General features: G+C 44.1%; 1 protein-coding gene across 5 annotated transcripts in view; it reads right to left on the bottom strand.

Moving 5' to 3' along the window:
• LOC125464056 (paxillin-like) overlaps window positions 1–22,255 on the bottom strand; it is a 171,273-nt gene extending 149,018 nt beyond the window's left edge. For all 5 annotated transcript variants that reach the window (XM_059655130.1, XM_059655131.1, XM_059655132.1 and 2 more), the window contains exon 1: window positions 22,159–22,255. In XM_059655130.1, the coding sequence (XP_059511113.1) occupies window positions 22,159–22,171 (13 nt within the window). In that variant the 5' untranslated portion in view covers window positions 22,172–22,255. The remainder of the gene's footprint in view (window positions 1–22,158) is intronic.
• Between the last annotated feature and the right edge of the window lie 263 nt (window positions 22,256–22,518).

The raw sequence follows: 22,518 nt of genomic DNA, 5'->3' as shown, positions 1-22,518 counted from the left end.
GAGAGCTAGTGCCAAAATTAAGAGCCGTCTCACAGACTAGTCAAGCAAAAGCCTGACATAGTCATACTCACGGAATCATGCCTTGCAATGTCTCAGATACCACCATCACTATCCATAGATATGCCTATTTCCACTGGCAGGAGAGGCGCAGACAGAGGTACACAAGTCAGGAGGAAGTTAGTCTGGGAGTCCTCAACATTTACTCCAGACTCAAGATGTTTCACATGTGATGGTATCAGTAACAGTGACCAACATGCAGTCCTTGTGGAGTCATTGAGAATACCCTCCATCGTATTGTGTTGCACTATTCCTGCGCTAAATGGCACAGACTTCAAAACAGATCTAGCAACTCAAGCCTGGGCATCCATAAGGCACCTTGGGGCCATCAACAGCAGATTTGTACTCCAGCACAATCTGCAACCTCATGGCCTGGCATATCCTCCAAACAACCATTACCATTAAGCCAGGGCATCAACCTGATTCAATAAAATGTGTGCACATGCATGCGTGTGCGCAGGAACAGCACCAGGCATACCTCAAAATGAGGTGTCAACCTTGTGAAGCTACCAAACAGGAGTACTTGCAATGTAAAACCACAAAAGCAGTAAGTGATAGACAGCTTAGCAACCCCACATTCAACAGCTCAGAACTAAATAATGAAGTCCTGCCACATCTAGTTGTGAATGGTGGAAGACATTTAAACAACTGACTGGAAGACAGTGCTCCTCAAATATCCCATTCACAAAACTGGAAGAGCCCAACACTTCAGCACAAAAGAGAAGACAGCAATCTTCAGCCACAAATGCTAACTGGATGATCCAACTCAACCTCCTCGGTTGCCCTCAGCATCACACATATTAGTCCTCAGCCAATTCAGTTCACTCCACATGATAGCAAGAATTGGTTGGAGGCACTGGATATTCCAAAGATGATAGGCCCTGACAACATTCAAGCAATAGTACAGAAGACTTGTACCTTAAAGCTGGCTGCTCCCTGAGCCAGCTCTTCCAATACAGTTACAACACTGGCATCTGACAATGTGTAAAATTGCCAAGATATGTCCTGTACACAATAAAGTTGGATAAATCCAACCAGGCCAATTCCTGCCCCATCCATCTATATTCGATCATTGGTAAAGTGATGGAAGGTGAGATCAGTATTGCGAAGCAGCACCTGCTCTGCAATAACCTGCTCAGAAACGCTTAGTTTCGGTTCTGCCAGGGACACTCAGCTCCTGACCTCATTACAGCCTTGGTTCAAACATGCAGAAAAGAGCTGAATTCCTGAGGTAAGGTGAAAGCAACAGCACTTGACATCCAAATCGTACTTGACCTAGAGTCAATGGGTATCAGAGGGCAAACACTCTGCTGGTTGGGGTCATCTGTGCCACATGGAAGATGGTTGTAGTTGCTGGAGGTCAGTCATCTTAGCTCCAGGACTTTTCTGCAAGAACTCCTCAGGGTAGCGTCCTAGGTCCAACAATCTTCAGCTGCTTCAATGGCCTTCCCTCCATCATAAAGGTCAGAAGTAGGGATGTTTGGTGATGATTGCACAATGTTCAGCACCATTCACAACTCAGATCCTGAAGCAATGTTCAAACGTAACAAGATCTGAACAATATTCAGGCTTGGGATGTGCCCCACAAATACTAGGTAACAACCATCACCAATAATAGACAATCTAACACCACCCCTTGATATTCAATGTCATTACCCCCACTGAATCTCTGACTATCATCCTTGGGGTTACTATTGACCAGAAACTCAATCGGAGTCACTAGATAAACACACTGGCCAAAAGAACAGGACTGAAGCATGGAATACTGCAGCAAGTTACTTACCTCCTGACTCCATAAAGCCTATCCATCATCAACAAGACATAAGTCAGTAATGTGACGGAATACTTCCCAGTTGCTTGGGAGCAGCTCTAACAACACTGAAGAAGTTTGACACCACCCAAGACAAAGCAGCCAGCTTGATTGGTACCACACCCAAAAAGTTAATTTGCTCATTCATGGGATTTGAGCATTACTGGCAAGGCGAGCATTTATTGTCCATCCCTGACTGCCCAAGAGGACAGTTGAGAGTCAACTGTATTGCTGTGGATCTGGAGTCACATATAGGCCAGACCAAGTAAGGATGGCACTTTCCTTTCCTAAAAGGACAGTGAACCAGATGGGCTTTTCCTGACAAATGGCAAAGATTTCACAGTCATTGTCAGACTGATAATTCCAGATATTTATTGACTTCAAATTCCACCATCTGCTGTGGTGGGATTCAAACCTGGGCCCCCCAGAACATTCCCTGGGCATCTGGATTAACATTCCAGCGATAATAACACTAGGCCATTACCTCACTCTAACCACTAATCAGTCGCAACAGTGTGTACTATCAAAAGATGCACAGCAGACATTCATTCCTAATCCACAACCACATCCACCTAGAAAGGCAAGGGCAGCTGATACGAGGGAATTCGCAAGTTTCCCTCTAAGCCACTTATCGTCCTGACTTGGAAATATATTGTTGTTCCTTCACTGTCACTGGGATTGTTGGAATCCTGGAATTGTTGCCCTAAGGGCACTGTGTATCAAATTACAGCATATGGACTGCAGCAGTGCAAGACTAACCCACCTCCACCTTCTCAAGGTCAACTAGGGACAGGCAATAAATGCCAGCCAGCAACACTTATCCCATGAGAGATTTTAAAAAAAACTTCTAAAGGATAAGTTCAAAGCATTTTTCCTTGTGCTTGTTTCACTTGAATAACCTGAGCATTCTTTCTCCTTTATAGCTGCACAATTCATGGAATGTAAACGTGATCATTGACCCTTCATGTGAGACTTAACTGAATAATTCCAAAAATACCAATAGGTTCATGTTCCTGCCTCAGTGGTTATGCAGATAACTAATCTTTTACATTCCAAAAGCTGTATTATCTCTCTTTTTGAAGATGCAGGAATAAACCCTCACACATGGTCAGCATACTTTGAACATTTCTATCATAGCTTAGAGTCTCCAACCCAAAAGTTCTATGATGCTGACCATCAACAAGTGAAGCAGAACACTTGATGTGGATGTCAAGTTGGTCAACACTCATCATTTTGACTTATAGGACCATTAATACAAGCTTGATTAGTCGCATGTTTTTTGTCAAGATTATGGTGACAGAGTCAAACACGTTCCTTAACAATGTATCAGATATTATCGATGTGGGGGAAAAAACAGTTAAGGCGCAAACAAACAAATTCAAGATTAGCAAGTTTAATCTTTCAGCACTATTATGTACTACTAAGCTGATCAATATCAAGTGAGAAAGCACTGGGGTACTATTGAGGAAACACTGCTCTTGGACAAGGAAAAATTTTCAGATTGCAGTTCAGTGGCCCCTTCCAGAAGTTCATCGGTGTGATTGGTAAGTGGCATCTTATGGTAAATGCACATGTGCAGCTACCAGGGGGAGGACACATCCTTTTAGAGGGCATCACAGTCAAGAATTAGGAAAGAAGAGAAGCAAAGCTCAAATGGAAAGTAGAGGAAATTAAGGCTAGAATTTAGACAAGAGCATTGTTCGGTTATTGGTGGGTATACGTTACAATACGAGTAATCCTAGGAAATAGGCATATGTGTTGAGGGCACAGATGGAGACTTTAAGCTGAATATCATAGCTATTAGAGAAATACGGCCTAAAGCTCAATATTGCATGTTACTGAGTTTTCAGAAGGGGGGGATGGCATTTAAAAAGGAGGAAGAGTAAAGAAACAATCTCAACTACAAGGAGGGATACTATACTAGAAGAATCATCAAAGCAGGCCACGAGAAAGAATACAAAGGCAGTCGCATTGATAAAACTATGGAACAAATGTCTAAACAGTCAGAGGGAGGTAGAAGACCAAACAAGTAGGCTAAAAAGTGCAGAAACACATCACTTGCAAAGGGGTATTTTAACTACCCCAACACTTGCGCTGATTCTATCCTGGTTAAAGATATAGAGATCGTAGAATTATTAAAATCAAGAGCTTATTTTACCTGTACACAACAACCTGGACCTTCTCCAACACATCCCTTACCTTCCTGGACCTTTGTCTCCATCTCAGGCAACCACCTACAAACCGATGTCCACTTCAAGCCCACCGACTCCCACAGCTACTTGGAATAAAAACACCTCCTCCCACCCATCTTCCTGCAAAAATTCCATTCCCTATTCCCAATTCCTTCGACTCTGCCGCATCTGCTCCCAGGATGAGGCATTCCACTCCCACACATCCCAGATGTCCGCGTTCTTCAAGGGCCACAACTCCACCGCCCGCGCCCCTCCCCCCCACCCCGAGCCATGGTCAAGAACGCCCTAGACCACGTCTCCCACATTTCCCGTACTCCATCCCTCACACCCCACCCTCGCAATTACTGCCAAAACAGAATCTCCCTAGTCCCCACATACCACCCCACCACCCTCCGACATTTCCGCCATCTACAATCCGATCCCACCACCCAAGACATTTTTCCAACCTCACCCTTGTCTGCTTTCCAGAGACCACTCTCTCCGCGTCTCCCTTGTCCACTCCACACTCCCCTCCAACCCCACCACACCCGGCACCTTCCCCTGCAACCGCAGGAAGTGCTACACCTGTCGCCACACCTCCTCCCTCACCCCCATCCCAGGCCCCAAGATGACTTTCCACATCAAGCAGATGTCCACCTGCACATCCGCCAATGTGGTATACTGCATCCACTTTACATGGGGTGGCTTCCTCTGCATTGGGGAAACCAAGCGGAGGCTTGGGGACCGCTTTGCAGAACACCTCCGCTCGGTTCGCAGTAAACAACTGCACCTCCCAGTTGCGAACCATTTCAATTCCCCCTCCCATTCCTTAGACAACATGTCTATCCTGGGCCTCCTGCACTGCCATAATGATGCCCCCCATAGGTTGCAGGAACAGCAATTCACATTCTGCTTGGGAACCCTGCAGCCCAATGGTATCAACGTGGATTTCACAGCTTGAAAGTCTCCCCTCCCCCCACTGCATCCCAAAACGAGCCCAGCTCATCCCTACCTGCCCAACTTGTTCTTCCTCTCACCTATCCCCTCCACCCACCTCAAGTCACACTTCAATTTCCTACCTACTAACCTCATCCCGCCCCCTTGACCTGTCCATCCTCCCCACCTATCCAAACGTAGGCCGTGCATGATAACGAGCATGAAAAGTAGGATAAGACAGAAGAAAAAGCTTATTTCAGCCTCCATGAGTTCAAACGGTAGCGAAGCTGTGAGTATAGAACATGCTGTTGTAAAATTAAAAGAGGTGACAAGGCATTAAAAAATATTGAAAATCTGCATTTGACATTCTCTGTTAGCTTTGTCATTTTAACTGTGTTAATTTATTGGTGCCAAAAAATCTGATAGAGCGTCATGAGCTTCATTTAACATTGTTCACTGCAGTATCTCACCTGACCAAACTGATGGAACATCTCCTCTCTGTGTCAAGGCCACACCCAACTTTGACTTCAGTCTTTCCTTGCACTGCAATACTGCATGAAGTCTTCATCAAAGCAACTCCACCCACAAGGATCCACAAGACCTCTGGATTATTGCCACTAATCCCTGGGCAACTGACAATATCTATAGCATCATGGTAGCCTTCAGAGGCTGCCACTGACCCAGGGCATGATAGAACATGCCCATGTCCAACACAGCAACTATCACCTTCCAGCCCAACACCAGCCCCTCCCCGTCTCCCCTGGAAATTAGGGTGCTTGCCACAACTGAACTCAATAGCCCTACCTCCTTCCCCAGAAGAGAGGCTGGAACAGCAGGAAGCCCACAGCAGACTACAGTCCGTAGGCAGTGGAACAGGCTACAATTCAGTAAAAAGAAATGTGATAACTGACGAAAGAACAGGGCCAATTAGAGATCAGGATAAGTCATTTGTTGTGGTGACAGAAGTCACTGACATGATTTTCATGAATACTTTGCACCTGTCTCTACACAAGAGAAGAGATGCAGATGTTGTTGCTCAGGTGAAGAAAGGTGCCACATTTGGTAATAAACACATGAGGAATGAAGAAATATTGAAGGGCTTTATCATCTTTGGAAGCATGAAAGCTGTGACAGATACTCCACGGTGTTTTGGCTATTGGAAAATTGGACAAGGTGTAAGGGCCACAGCAAGCATCAGTTGTAAGAATCTACTCCTAACCCTCCATCCCCATCACCTTTCACTGCAAAGAATCCAAGACTTCCCCTTGGCTGCTCTGGACATGCAGACTGGATGGGTTAGCCATGGTAAATGCGGGGTTACGGTGGAATTTGGGTCTGGGTAGGATACTCTGAGAATTGGCACAGAATCAATAAGCCAAATGATCTCTTTCCACTCTATTCTATGAATATTATGGACATGTTTCTGCACATTTACAATGACTGTCTGACACTAACCAAATTTCCTTTGCTGAAAACAAATCAGAATATCTATAACCATTTGAGTGTAAACAAATAAGCACCAGATAAAACCATCAACATTGACAAACCAAAAAGGAAAGGAAGTGAAAATTCTATCATTTGACCAAAAAGGGAAATTAATTATTCTAACTAAACAGAATGATGAACATGAGAAGAAACAAGCACATTTTTGTCTTTTTTTAATAGAACAAAGCTATAAAGTACTATAGATGTACTGTAAAGACTGAAAAAATATGAAATATGAAACAGAGAAATTACAAAAGGTGAAGACCCAGACCTGCAGCTTTACTCAGGACTGCAATGTTTAAAAAAAATCTGTACAAAACTTGATTATCACTGGCAAGGAAGATGTGTTGTCAACCTTCTGTTTTTCATGATTAGGATAAATGAAAGAATGCCAAATTTCAAATGATCACAACAATTTATATCACATGAGAAAGCTAACTACTGAGTCTCCAAATTCCGTGATTCAAAAATGTGCAAAGCTTGAACACATTCTTTTTGATTTCAGACAACAGGCTCTTGTAATATGAACGTATGTTGCTATTAGCAAACGTAAAAGAACAATGTTACCAGCTTGAATGATTATTTCACACTGGTTGTTGACATAACTATTTGTGCACTCAGGATTGTATTCAATCTCAAAAAAAATCACAAAACAGTAGATGTTTATTCAGTTTTGCATGTACAGGCTGGTTGAGTACAATTCGTACCCTGCCTGTTGTAACAACCAAAGGAATGTGCTTTTTGATTTGATCATCCAATAACTGGGACCTTGAACCAATGTAGCTGGGATCATACTGGTGCTGAAACACTCTCATAAAACACTGGTGAGCTGTACAGCATCATTTTGGACTTGCGGTTGAATCCTGTTTGTGAAGAACGCCACTCTGCTAGCCACTTCACAATAACAGTGTGAGATGGTTTGCCATTGTTCAAGTTTTGAAATACCTTGTCTTTCCAGCATTATTAAGGGTAGATTGGGCACATTTGAAGTCTTTCTTTGGCCCATTTGAGAGTTTGCACAATCCACAGCAGAAAAGTGATCTGACCAGGACAGCCTCTGTCTTACAGTTTACTTCTGCAACCAATTTTCAAGACTGTTTAGAAGATAAATCCTATAGCATGCAAATCACAACCTGTACAGAACTAGAGAAGATACTTTGTGGACACAATGGTACTGGGTTTTTCAACTCGCACGTTGAGGAAAAGGAGCATGCTAAACTGCTCCATTTCAAAATGTGAGAGTGGAATACAGTGTATAAGGTGCACCTTTTTTGAATTACCTACAGCTGTAGGAGCCTATTGTTCCCTGTACTTTCACCATGGCAATGTTTTGGCTAATCAAAGTCAATGAGTAAAAGAAATAACACTCTTTCTTCCTCTGATATCAACTGTTGTGCATCTTTGAAATTTGTCACACTCATTTATCCTGGCGAAGACGAAATGAAAAGTTTTGAAAACACATTCTTCTCCCTTAAAGTACTTCAAATAAAGCACAAATGAAGGATCAGGAAATTGTCTGCTACACGCCTTGGAGTCAGAAGTCACACAACACCAGGTAACAGTCCAACAGGTTTATTTGAAATCACATGCTTTCGGTCCACAGCCCCTTTGTCAGGTGAAGTGAGGGAGAAGAGCACACAGACACTGAATTTATTTGCAATGAGATCAGAAGATCATACACCTGATGTGAGTGGAGTGTCGAATAATGAGTCTCTGCAGGTAATCAAGAGTGTTAGATTTGGAGGGTAAAGGGTCAACAGTTGAATAACAAGCAAAGGGATTACCTATAATCTGATTAAATGAGGCAGAGACACAATTGCAAAACATTAAAAGGAAAGTGGTGCTGGAGACAAATTAAGTGGCTGGAATAAACATGATAGGTGTAAGAGTCACATGCTGAGGATCGGACCAAAGTAATAAGTAATCAAAAACTATGCAAACTAATTAATTTGGAGAGATCATAACAATTTGTCAAAGTGATGCTGTCAAAACACGACAGTAAGGAAGATTTTACAGATAAGCAGTGTGGTGGAGTCACATGTAGTGCTACACGAAACCAAGATCACGGTTGAAGCCATCTTCATGTACAGAACTTGGCTATCAGTTTCTGCTCGAAGATTGTGTATCTAGAAGTCCGACTTGGAGGACACTTACCTAAAGATCAGAGGCTGAATGCCCTTGACCACTGAAGTGTTCCCTGGCTGGGAGGGACCGTTCCTGTCTGACAACTGTCGCATGGCATCCCTTCATCCATTGCCATAGCATCAGCATGACATCTCGCCAATATAACATGCCTCAAGGCATCCTTGCTTGCAGCGTGTGAGGTAGACCAACTTTGGCCAAATCACATGATTATCTGCCATGTACGTGGTAGGTGGTGTTCCCACTTGAGATGGTAGTATCCATGTCGATGATCTGTCACGTATTGCAAAGATTGCCATGGCAGAGTTGTGGGGTGTTGTGGTCAATGTCCTGAAGGCTGAGAAATTTGGTGCGCACCATGGTTTGTTTAAGCTTTGTCAGTTGTTTGAAGGCGTAGGGATGACCTTGGTGAGATGCTCATTGTCAATGTTGAAGGCAGTGAAGAGCATGGTATAGTCTCTCTAACTCCAGGGAAGTACTGGATAATGAAGGGCGCTCTATCAGTCGTATCCTGCATCTGTCTTCTAAGAAGGTTGTTGTGATTCTTCGCTGTGGCACGTTGGAACTGGCAATCGATGAGTTGAGCATCGTATCCGGTTCTTATGAGGGAGCCCTTAAAAATATCTACGTTTCCTTTGCATTCCTCCTCATCAGAGCAGATCCTGTGTATGTGCTGGGCTTGTCTGTAGGGAATGGCTTCCTTAATTTGTTTAGGGTGGAAGCTAGAGAAGTGCATCATCACGAGGTTATCTGTGGGCTTGCAGTCAAGTGACGTACTGAGGTGACAGTCCCTGACGGAGATGCGGTGTGTCCAAGAATGACACTGATTCTGAAGAGCAGCCCATGGCAAGTCTGATGGTGGGATGAAAAATGTTGATATTGCTATGTAGTTGTTTCAGTAATTCCTCACCATGAGTCCAAAAGGAAGAAAAAGGTCGTCAATGTATCTAGTGAATAGCATTGGTCAGAAGTCCTGAGCAGCAAAGAGGTCTTGCTTGAACTAGTACATGAAAATGTTGGTCCTCGTGGCTGATCCACATGTCTGATAAGGAATTGGTGGTCGAAGGTGAAAACATTGTGGTCAAGGATGAAGCAGATGAGTTTACAATGGCATCTGGAAACTGTCAATTGTTATTGAGTAATGAGACTGTTGTAGCAATGCTCTCATCGTGGGGGATGCTGAGGTAGAGCTCCAAAACGTTCATTGTGATGAGGAACATTCCTGCTTTGACTTGTCCACGGGTGTTGATTTTCTGTATGAAATCTGTAGTGTCAGCATCAGCCGTGATCTTGGGTTCATGTCAGGCTACACGTGATCCCACCACACTGTTCAGGACCTGTAAAACATCCCTGGCTGCCCTGTTGACATCATCACCTTGATAAATTGTTATAATCTCTCTACCTTAATAAGCTTGTACAGTTTTGGATTACTTATTATTTTGGTTAGACCTTTGGCATTAATTACTGGAGATATGCTGAATGTCAACTTTCTATAATCACAGAGCAGTAATAAACCTAATACTGAAATGGTTAAAGTGAGATTACAGAAAGCTGCAACCACGAGGTCAAAATGCTTGACAACACACACAAACATATGCAGAGGAAAGAGAATAGTGACAGATGTTTACTGTCAAAATCCCTCACAGCACATCACCAAATTCCCAATTCCACTGGCACAATTGCTAATGTATATGAACCTCGAGAGCATTGATTGAATGACTTAAATGTTTATTCAACAGCCTAAGTTTAAATTCTTTTACAGATATCAAAGCAAGGCATCCCCAAAATGGGCCGTGAAGCAATTCACAAACAGTGTGTCGAAAACATCATGATAATTAACAGGGTCAAACCTTCCACTACTTTGCTCTCTACTTGAAATGATCAAAAAGACCTTATGGACATCTGCACTGACTGACTCCTGTAATACGAACAGTCACAAGCTCAGTAGGCTGATCAACAGTGCTAACGGCTGCCAATCTTTATTAATACAGTTTCACTTTGGTGCATGAGCACAGATGAAATAGAACAGCTGTTATAATAGTGTGCTAGATCGGAGTTCAATAGTAATGTGTAAAGCACATGATCTTTTCGAAGACCACAGTGGTCTTTGTACTTTGGTTAGTTTGTACTTCCTTATCTATGTTTATATGCACCACTGAGGCTCAGAGCTACATCTTGAGCTTTTCAGTGAAGTGAACTGATAGGCACCAGCAAAATACAAAAAGGAAACTCAATGGAACCAGGAGCTAAAAGTAAAAAATTACTGGCTTTTCAACCAAATCTTCCTGCACGCTACAATCTACAGACAGCTGTCAGAAGCAACAATCACTTCACTGACTAAGTGGTAACACTCTAAATGAGAAACTTCAAACCTCACTCCATCAACTTGAACACATAATATAGACAATACAGTTCAACTGAATGTTCTCAGAAATGCTATCTTTCAAGCAAAACATTGAACCAAACCCAGGTGCCTTCTTGCTGGTGGAGATAAAATGGAACACCAATTTTGACCCATGTTCTCTTTAATATTCATCCCTGATCTGGCCATTTACGTTTGTTTGCTTGGAGCTTACTATATGCAAACTCACTGCTTCATTTTCCGGCATTACAACAGCGAATGCATTTCAAAAGTGCTTAATTTGCTGTAAACCTCTTCAGCACATGTGAGAAGTCAATCCAGGTAAATGGAATTGAAGCCCAAAATGAAGCCCATGATCATACTGAATGATCGATTCCTGAACTTATTTCTTGCATTCCCTGGCAACAGTGAACAAGAGAGGGTCATACTGAACTTCTTTAACTCAGCATCTACGTGGGAAGAGAAACTAAGTTTCCCCAGCACACGCTGGGTTTGTTTCAGATTTCCAACATGCACAGTATTTTGCTTTTAATAAGATATACAATAACACTGCCGACTTCATAGAAGGGATTATATAAGTGAGATTTCCTCCTTCTGCACTTTTCATGCTGATAGTGAAGACCAATGGGCAGGAATAAAATTCTTCGGTACATTTCATCCAGAGTCACCTAAAGGCTTGCCATCCTCAGGATCACTTTTTCTATTGATGTTTAAATGGCCTTACAGTCTTGACTCTGAAAGCTGGGTTAGCAAACATTTCGTAGCACTGCCCTTATAGTAAATGTGAGTAAAAAGGTTTCAAATATGCCAGTTGTCAGTCTCCAAATGTGTAACCAAGTAATCAACCACTTCGAAGGGGGAAGCATCACACAGTTCGCTCTGGATATCAAGTCAGTCCTCTTTAAAATAATTTTCAACTGAACTTTATTTCTAATTCTCAGCATGTCTATGTTTGCTTTTAATTGGGAATCCTCTGAATGTGCTCTGTAAACTTTTCTCTTGAGCATCCAGTGAATGAGTGGAGCACAGAGTTCTCTGTAAAATTTAGAAAGCACTACTCAATTTTAGCATGTTCCAAAATAAAAACCATGGTCAGGAATCAAAAGCTATCCATGTGTTTCCACTATCAGTAAGTACAGAGGTAAGTGGACTTACCTCTTACTACAGAGGTAAGTTACTAAGTGAACTATCAAAGGGACAATCTTTTGAGTGGAAAGGGGTCTATAACTGTCACTGCAAGTGTTTCAGCTATTTACAGAATGGTATCCTTGGCACCCAGAAATCAATCTTCAGACTACGACATTTTGATTTCTGTTCCTCGTACTGAGGTCACAAAAATAGATTGGTAGAATGTTTTCTAAGTATTTTCAGCAACTCTTCCTACACACTGTACTGTGCAGTAAAAGCTCACTCAGCCCATATGCAACACTGCAAAGAATGATCAATTCCACTGTTCAATACTAACAATTCAAAATTGTACTACTGCAATCACATGATCACTGGCCTCATTGTACTGTCCTCCATCCCTTTTCTATTTATCTTATCCATTACATCTTCAATTTCTACTCCTTCTAAACAACTCTATCCTGGTATCTTTCCTCTCCTCTTCAGCCACTACATTTGTCAATCAATTAACACTATGTTAAACCTTTACGAGTTTTGAAGTGACTGAGAAAGACACTTAGCTGCTAAAATGCAGAAATTAAGTAAAGCCAACTACATTATTAGAATATCAAATGTGGCCACAGTAGGGATTGAGGGTACAGGCAATATATGATTACCCCCGTCTCTTCTTTCCAAGTCTTACGAAGGAGAACACCATTCAGCTCATCTGCTTTGTAACCCAGCTCTGTGAAGCACTCAAGTTAGTTCTATTCCTGCTCGATCTCCCAATTCTTCAACAGCCTATCAAATCTCATCTTAAAACTGTTAACTGTTCCTGCTTCTACCACCCTCACGGGCAGCAATCTCCAAGTCGTAATCACTGCGTAAGAAGTTCTCCCCATGTTCTCCCTTAGAACATAGAACATTACAGCACAGTACAGGCCCTTCGGCCCTCGATGTTGTGCCGACATGTCATACTGACCTCAAGCCCATCTAACCTACACTATTCCATGTACGTCCATATGCTTATCCAATGACGACTTAAATGTACCTAAAGTTGGCGAATCTACTACCGTTGCAGGCAAAGCGTTCCATTCCCTTACTACTCTCTGAGTAAAGAAACTACCTCTGACATCTGTCCTATATCCTTCATGCCTCAATTTAAAGCTGTGCCCCCTCGTGCTCGCTGTCATCATCCTAGGAAAAAGGCACTCCCTGTCCACCCTATCTAACCCTCTGATTATTTTATATGTTTCAATTAAGTCACCTCTCAACCTTCTTCTCTCTAATGAAAACAGCCTCAAGTCCCTCAGCCTTTCCTTGTAAGACCTTCCCTCCATACCAGGCAACATCCTAGTAAATCTCCTCTGCACCCTTTCCAAAGCTTCCATATCCTTCTTATAATGCGGTGACCAGAACTGTACACAATACTCCAAGTGCGGCCGCACCAGAGTTTTGTACAGCTGCAGCATAACCTCTTGGTTCCAGAACTTGATCCCTCAAATGAATAAAAGCTAAAACACTGTATGCCTTCTTAACAGCCCTGTCAACCTGGGTGGCAACCCATCCCTCTACTCCTGCATTTCTTCATATCTAAAACAAATATCCCTGAACACTACGGGCAATTTAGCATGGCCGATCCAACTACCCTGCCCATCTTTGGGCTGTGGGAGGAAACTGGAGCACCCGGAGGAAACCCACGCAGACACGGGGAGAATGTGCAAACTCCGCACAGGCAGTTGCCCAAGTGTGGAATCGAACCCGTGCCCCTGGCGCTGTGAAGCAGCAGTGCGAACCACTGAGCCACCGTGCCATCCCCAGTGTGAAACATTTCCTCCTGATTTCAGTCTGTCCTTTTTCATGGTAGTAGTAAATCTAACTGAATTGTGGTTCTTATCCTGATATGGTTGACCACTGTCACTTCACCCACTGAGGTGGGATGCTCTTCGCAGGAGCAGTGTGGGCCTGTTGGGCTGAATAGTCCCTTCCACACTGTAGGGATTCTACAAGCCAGGGATGGGGCCCATGCTGTTTTTTTGTAATGCATTAACTATGTTGACATGAATGTGATAAGCATAACTGGGAAATCTGCAGACAATACAAAGATTGATTGTGTGGTGGATTGCAGGAAGCTCCAAAATGATTCATAGAAACCCTACAGCGTGGAAGAAAGCCATTCAGTCCAACAAGTCCATATCCACCCTCCAAACAGCATCCCAGCCAGACCCATTTCCCCCACCCTTGTATCCCCACATATCCCATGGTTAATCCACCGAACCTGCACATCTTTGGACGATGAGAGGAAACCCATGCAGACATGGGGTGAACATGTAAACTTTGCACAGTCACCTGAGTGTGAAATCAAACTCAGATCCCTGGCACAGTCGGGTAGCAATGCTAAGCACCGAGCCATGTGCCATATCGAAGGAGTAGGCAGGAAAGTGGTAGACGGAGTTTGTCTCTGATAAGACCATAAGGCATAGAAGGGGAAGTAAGGTCATTCAGCCCATCGGGTCCACTCTGCCATTTAATCATGGCTGACGGGCATTTCAACTCCAATTTCCTGCACTCTCCCCGTAGCCCTTGATTCTTGTGAGATCGAGAATTTGTTCATCTCTGCCTTGAAGGCATTTAACATCTGGCCTCCATTGCACTCCGTGGCAATGAATTCCACAAGCCCACCACTCTCTGGCTGAAGAAATGCCAGCTCATTTCAATTTTAAATTTACCCCCTCTAATTCTAAGGCTGTGCCCACGGGTTCTAGTCTCCCCACCTAACGGAAACAACTTCCTAGCGTCCACCCCTTCTAAACCATACATTATCTTGTAAATTTCTATTAGATCTTCCCTCAACCTTCCAAACTCTACTGAGTACAATCCCAGGATCCTCAGCTGTTCATTGTACGTTAAACCCACCATTCCAGGGATCATCCATGTGAATCTCCGCTGGACATGCTCCAGGGCTAGTATGTCCTTCTTGAGGTGTGGGGCCCAAAATTGGACACAGTATTCTAAATGGGGCCTAACTAGAGCCTTATAAAGCCTCAGAAGCACATCACTGCTTTTATATTCCAACCCTCTTGAGATAAAGGACAACATTACATTCGCCTTCTTAATTACGGTCTCTACCTGCAAGTTAACTTTTAGAGAATCCTGGACTAGCACTCCCAGATCCCTTTGTACTTCTGCTTTATGAATTTTCTCACCGTTTAGAAAATAGCCCATGCCTGTATTCTTTTTTCCAAACTGCAAAACCTCACATTTACTCACATTGAAATTCAGCCATTTCCTGGACCGCTCTCCTAAACTGTCTAAATCTTTCTGGTAAGTGTGAGGTAGTGCATTTAGAAAGTGTTAGGTAATACAGTAAGGGGGAAATACACAATAAATGGGAATATACTGAGATGGGGAGATGAAGTGAGAGATCTGGGTGTCCAAGTGCACATGTCCCTAGTGCAGGTAGACTAAGGTCAGAAAGAAGGAATGTGGAACGCTCTCCTTTATTGGCAGAGGTAGAGAATATAAAAATAGGGATATAATGATGAAACTGTGTAAGACACTGCTGAGGCTACAAATGGAGTATTTTGTGCAGCTCTGGTCTCCATATTACAGGAAGGACATTATCACTCTGGAGAGAGTGTGGAGAAGATTTATCAGAACGCTGGCAGTATAGGAGAACTGTAGCTCCAAGGAGAGGTTGGGATTGTTTTCGTTGGCTGAGGGGTGATATGATTGAGGTGTACAGAATTGTCAGGGGTATAGATAATGTAGACAGGGGGAAGCTCTTTCCCTCATCAGAGTTCAAAAATAGATTTGGCGAAGTGACAGAACAATTAGAGAGAATGTGAGGTGAAACCTTTTTACGCAGAGGGTATCTGTAATTCACTGCTTGAGTTGGTGGTGGAGACAGAGACCCTAAACTCTTTTTAAAAGTATCTGGATCTGCGCCTTCAATGCTGTAAGCTGCAGGGCTATGGGCTGTGAGCAGGGAGATTATAAAGGACATCTGGGTCAAATGGCCTCCTTCTGCACTGTATCATTTCTGTGATTCTAACATCCCCCACTACCAAATGGACCACACCCCGTCGCCTCTGAAATATCCTCCATTTCTCCAAAAACGCCCCATATTCACCCAGGAACATTTCTCCATTCCCACATTAACACCACCCGTCCATCTTGTGAATCCCTGTTACCTGTTTACTGACTAATTCTCTCTCCAGCTTCTCCCAGCGTTCTCGATAGTCCTGGAGGGAGCCTCAATCAGCTCTCTCTCAGAAACTGGCAATTGGCGAGTGAAAGACTGAGAGTGGTGTGTGAGGGTCTCCACCTCCAACTTCCTCAGATAGAGATCACTCATTAATTCCTAATTCTGGATCCCTTGTGTCTCTTGCCAAAAATCTGGCTCCTGTACCTAACAACTAGCTTATTCAAATCTGTCATAATCTTGACTGTCTCAATCAAATCAACAGTTTTTGCTCCAAAGAGTACAACCACAGGTTGTCCAATCTAACCAAAAACCCCAAAATAACTATTGACATTCTCATTCCTTGAGACATTTTGTTTCACTGTTAGTGTCACCATTTTTTGCCTCGTGCTTGAGATTACTTCAAATTTTACTTGCCATTATTATTTTCTGTCTTTATTCCTGGGTAATGTTATGGCAAAAGGTTTGACTTTAGTCTCTACTAAAATGTAACTTACTGCATTTGGGTTCTTTGCTCAATACTAGCCATTTATACAAGTGCTGTGTGTTAAATTTAACATTAAGAATTGGGGACTGGGACATTCTACTTGAAAGAGTGGATCTGATTTTGGTTGAAGTCATGGATGAAGGTATTTTAAAAGTGAGAGTTTTGTCTTAGGTCCAGAAACAGGTCAGAGTTTGGGGGGTGGTAAGGATTGGGGATACACTTATGATCCAAGGTAGAAGTTAAGGTTTCAGCATTTTGCACATCCTAAAGAAATAATAAAGATCAAAATGAAAAAAAGTGAGAGAAACAGGCTGAAGAATGGTATATGAAGAAACAAACACAGCAGACTTGATGTGCCAACTCATAACTTTCTATGTTGTACTGTTTGGTTACTACATTTCACTAAAGTAGTGCATCCCCAAATCTTCACTATTCTATCACAGATAATAGGAATTGCAGATGCTGGAGAATCCGGAGATAACAAGGTGTAGAGCTGGATGAACACAGCAGACCAAGCAGCACCTTATGATCAGGAAAGGTGACGTTTCGGGCCTAGACCTTTTGCCAGTCCATCCCTCTCATCTTACAGGTGCAACCTTCATTCCTTGAAATACACTTGTATAACAAGAATAAGTTATGCGTCCCTCTCATACAGGAATATTTAGTTTAATGTAGCACTTTTCATTATCACCTGAATTCTCAAATCACTAAAAAAAACTGTATAAATCACTGGAGAACTTCAGGAAGTGCAGCCATTGTTGTAATGGAGGATATATTACAGAATCACATATCACAGGAGTTATTTGACCATCATGCCTGTGCCAGTCCTTTAAAGGGCAATCCAATTAGTCATAGTAGTCTTTCCCAACAGCCTCAAATCATGTTAAAATTATGCAGATACAATTGGTGGCTATGTTTAATATTCTTAATGAATAAGATGTTCTCAACAATGACACCGTTTATAACTTGGGACAGAAAATGCCTCAAGACCTGTGCTCCGACAACTAACAAGTAAAATTGGGTCAGACACAGGGACCAAGAATCAGAAAATCTTGTATCCGATGATACAGCTATCATGAATGAAACTGTAGAAGTTATCAAGACAGAAAGTACACTAATCCATTCATAAAAATCAGAAGCATTTGCCATGCTCCTGTTAACTTAATATCTCACAGGATGGACAAGGTAATAGAAGAACATTTCTTTCTCTGACACCAAAATGTCAGGCTGGATGAACGCAGCAGGCCAAGCAGCATCTCAGGAGCACAAAAGCTGACGTTTCGGGCCTAGACCCTTCATCAGAGAGGGGGATGGGGTGAGGGTTCTGGAATAAATAGGGAGAGAGGGGAAGGCGGACCGAAGATGGAGAGAAAAGAAGATAGGTGGAGAGAGTGTAGGTGGGGAGGTAGGGAGGGGATAGGTCAGTCCAGGGAAGACGGACAGGTCAAGGAGGTGGGATGAGGTTAGTAGTAGATGGGGGTGCGGCTTGGGGTGGGAGGAAGGGATGGGTAAGAGGAAGAACAGGTTAGGGAGGCGGAGACAGGTTGGACTGGTTTTGGGATGCAGTGGGGGGAGGGGAAGAGCTGGGCTGGTTTAGGGATGCAGTTGGGGAAGGGGAGATTTTGAAACTGATGAAGTCCACATTGATACCATATGGCTGCAGGGTTCCCAGGCGGAATATGAGTTGCTGTTCCTGCAACCTTCGGGTGGCATCATTGTGGCAGTGCAGGAGGCCCATGATGGACATGTCATCTAAAGAATGGGAGGGGGAGTGGAAATGGTTTGCGACTGGGAGGTGCAGTAGCTTGTTGCGAACTGAGCGGAGGTGTTCTGCAAAGCGGTCTCCAAGCCTCCGCTTGGTTTCCCCAATGTAGAGGAAGCCACACCGGGTACAGTGGATGCAGTATACCACATTGGCAGATGTGCAGGTGAACCTCTGCTTAATGTGGAATGTCATCTTGGGGCCTGGGATAGGGGTGAGGTGTGGGGGCAAATGTTAACGCATCATCCTCCGACACTTTCGCAATCTACAATCCGACCCCACCACCCAAGACATTTTTCCATCCCCACCCCTGTTGGCTTTCCGGAGAGACCACTCTCTCCGTGACTCCCTTGTTCGCTCCACACTGCCCTCCAACCCCACCACACCCGGCACTTTCCCCTGCAACCGCAGAAAATGCAACACTTGCCCCCACATCTCACCCCTATCCCAGGCCCCAAGATGACATTCCACATTAAGCAGAGGTTCACCTGCACATCTGCCAATGTGGTATACTGCATTCACTGTACCCGGTGTGGCTTCCTCTACATTGGGGAAACCAAGCGGAGGCTTGGAGACCGCTTTGCAGAACACCTCCGCTCAGTTCGCAACAAACTACTGCACCTCCCAGTCGCAAACCATTTCCACTCCCCCTCCCATTCTTTAGATGACATGTCCATCACGGGCCTCCTGCAGTGCCACAATGATGCCACCCGAAGGTTGCAGGAACAGCAACTCATATTCCGCCTGGGAACCCTGCAGCCTAATGGTATCAATGTGGATTTCACCAGTTTCAAAATCTCCCCTTCCCCAACTGCATCCCTAAACCAGCCCAGTTCGTCCCCTCCCCCCACTGCACCACACAACCAGCCCAGCTCTTCCCCTCCACCCACTGCATCCCAAAACCAGTCCAACCTGTCTCCGCCTCCCTACCCTGTTCTTCCTCTCACCCATCCCTTCCTCCCACCCCAAGCCGCACCCCCATCTACCTACTAACCTCATCCCACCTCCTTGACCTGTCCGCCTTCCCTGGACTGACCTATCCCCTCCCTACCTCCCCACCTATCTTCTTTTCTCTCCATCTTTGGTCCGCCTCCCCCTCTCTCCCTATTTATTCCAGAACCCTCACCCCATCCCCCTCTCTGATGAAGGTTCTAGGCCCGAAACGTCAGCTTTTGTGCTCCTGAGATGCTGCTTGGCCTGCTGTGTTCATCCAGCCTCACATTTTGTTGTCTTGGATTCTCCAGCATCTGCAGTTCCCATTATCTCATTTCTTTCTCTGAACAGGTTACAAATTCTATCAAAGGCTAGATCTGCTTCTCTTTACAGTTCAAAGTGGATGTTAGTAAATGACTCTTGGGATCATGCAGAGCAATGTCCTGGATGTCCAGTAGCGAGCTCAGAACATTCAGGCACTTTTCACTCTCAACAGCTGGTCTTTACCTTCCGGGGAGTGTTGATTGCTACAATTATTAAACAAAAGTTTCAATTGTGTGGTACTCTTCTACTTGCACAAAGAATAAGAGTTGGCAAATTATACATGGCTTACTGTTAAAAGAGACACTGCACACTCAAGACTGCTTAATGTGTTTTTACCTTATCTTGATTTGAGTTTCGTATGGATGGAATAATCTACATTTTAGTTTACTTTTTCTAGCATGGATTCCAAACCAAAATTCTTTGCCGTAATCTTTAAACTGTCTCTCTCGCAGGAAGTGATCAGCATGTGATCGCAATGTACCTAAGGCCCGGACACATGGAATAGTCATCATAGCAGATTAGGCAGAGATATTAAAACAAATATACAATACACCCTGATCCAGGTAGCAGTAAAATCTAAACAAACACTGCCTTGCTGAAAGCAGATGTGAACACATTAAGGAATCTGCCAACGCCCTTGTTTTAAAATCTAGAGAGATTATGACAACAACACCAGTAGGCATGAATACTGGTTAAGTTGCAAGGGCACACATTCTCAAAGGTGGAAATAGTTTTGAATAGTTTGAATTCTCTTTGAATTTAAAGTGATATTCCTCACAGATACCAAATCAAGTTATTACACTTCACAATTCAAATAAAGATCAAGGGCATTATTGTTTTCTGCAGTTCAAGTGGACAATTACTAAAGTGAATAATTATTTCAATGTCTAGAGTCATAGACGTGTACAGCATGAAAACTGACCCTTCCGTCCAACTCATCCATGCCAATCAGATATCCTAATTAATCTAGTCCCATTTGCCAGCCCATATCACTAAACCCTTCCTATTCATATTCCCTACCAGATGCCTTTTAAATGTTGTAATTGTACCAGCCTCCACCACTTCCTCTTACAGCTCATTCCAGACATGCAGCAATCGCTGCATGAAAAGTTGGCCCTTAAGTCACTTCTAAATCTTGCCCCCTCACCTTAAACCTATGCTCTCTAGTTTTGTCATTAAAATTAAAAATGTAACTCTAAATCTCTAGTCTATCATCCCATGAAGAATTAACATTGCTTTTCCAGTGGACGAACAACAAAATCATTACTATGTCCCTATAACATCACAAACAACAGAACATAATTCCATACAAAACCAGTAGACAATCAACTTAATCGTTAGTCACAATATCCCATGTGAAAGGCTAATTAGATATTATTTGCCCAATGACCCACAGTTCACCGGCACTTTATTTTCCATGCCTCACTCTTGTCTGCACATCCTTTTATTATTCTCTTGCCAACATAGTGATTTAACACCTTAGCCTTTGTCCTCACTGTAAATATCCACATTCCTTATTTCCAGTGCCCCAAAGAACCCCACCCACCCTTGCCCAATATACTGAAGAGATTCATGATCCCTGTTCTCTAATTTTCACAAACTACTGATAGCTATTCCCAAATCCTATTCCACCTATTCATATCTGGCTGATTCACCTGCTTATATCTTGCAGATTATCTCTGCCAATACACCTTACACACTTGCGCTCATATCCCACTGATTCCCCATGTCATCAATGCCCATTCCCAGTAAATTTCCAATGCCCATACCTTACAAATGCCCACTGCCCCATGCCATACACACCCCCAATGTACATGCCCCAAATTCCCTTTGCCCATATCCTATATATCCACATGTCCGTACCGCTGATACACCTGCCCATATCCCGAACATACCTAGTGGTCATCTCTGGACATCTCGTTGCCCATACCCTGTACAAACAGTCCACCCCTCAGAGCCCATCATGCGGAGTTAACCAGAACCCCATTCACCATGACCTGGCGATGGCGGTGATTGAGAAAGTTTCTTGCTTGGAGTCCGGTCACCCGGGACAAAAACAAATCGTTTTAGCTCCAGAGATCCGGAACGAACAGGAAACTTTCCAATCAGCTCTACAAACTTCCAGCGGCTCCGGCTCGATGAGAGTAATGGCGCGGGGGGGGTTGTGCTGGTCGAGCACATAGTCCTCTGTCTCGGCTTCACCCCTAGACCGCAGCCGCACGCCGGCCTCGTCCTCTCCCGTGCCGCTGGAGCCAGGAGCCGGGGGCCGGCCTGGCCAAACACTGCCAGCCCGAGCTAACTCTCCGGCCTGGCCCACTGCCGGTAACCGGGCTGGGGAGGGAGAGGAGCTTTCCCGCTCCGTTGCCGCCGGCCTCACTTACCGAGATCATCCATGTTCCAACAGCCGAGACAGAGCTCCGGCTGCTGCTGAGCCCGACGCGGTCCGACTGGCAGCAGGCGCGCGGGGTGGGTAGTGGTGGGCGGGGGTGGGAGGGGCTCGCAGGAGCGCACTGAGTGGGTACGTGCACGAGAAACCAGGCAGGGGCGCGAGGCAGGGGGCGGTTGGGAGCGTATGATCATTGACAGTTTTTACTGGGGCAGGGGGTGGGAATGATGGAGGAGTAAGGATGTAAGGTGAAGTGATAGGGGAAGGAGATGGATATGTGTGTGTGTGTGTGTGGGGGGGTGATGGATGGATGGACGGACGGACTGATGAGGAAGGTATTGATGGATGTTGTGGA

The sequence above is a fragment of the Stegostoma tigrinum genome, chromosome 26 (genome assembly GCF_030684315.1).
Source record: "Stegostoma tigrinum isolate sSteTig4 chromosome 26, sSteTig4.hap1, whole genome shotgun sequence".
Classification (NCBI taxonomy): Eukaryota; Metazoa; Chordata; class Chondrichthyes; order Orectolobiformes; family Stegostomatidae; genus Stegostoma; species Stegostoma tigrinum.
The sequence above is the reverse complement of the archived record's forward strand: the minus strand, read 5'-3'. Positions and strand labels throughout refer to the sequence as shown.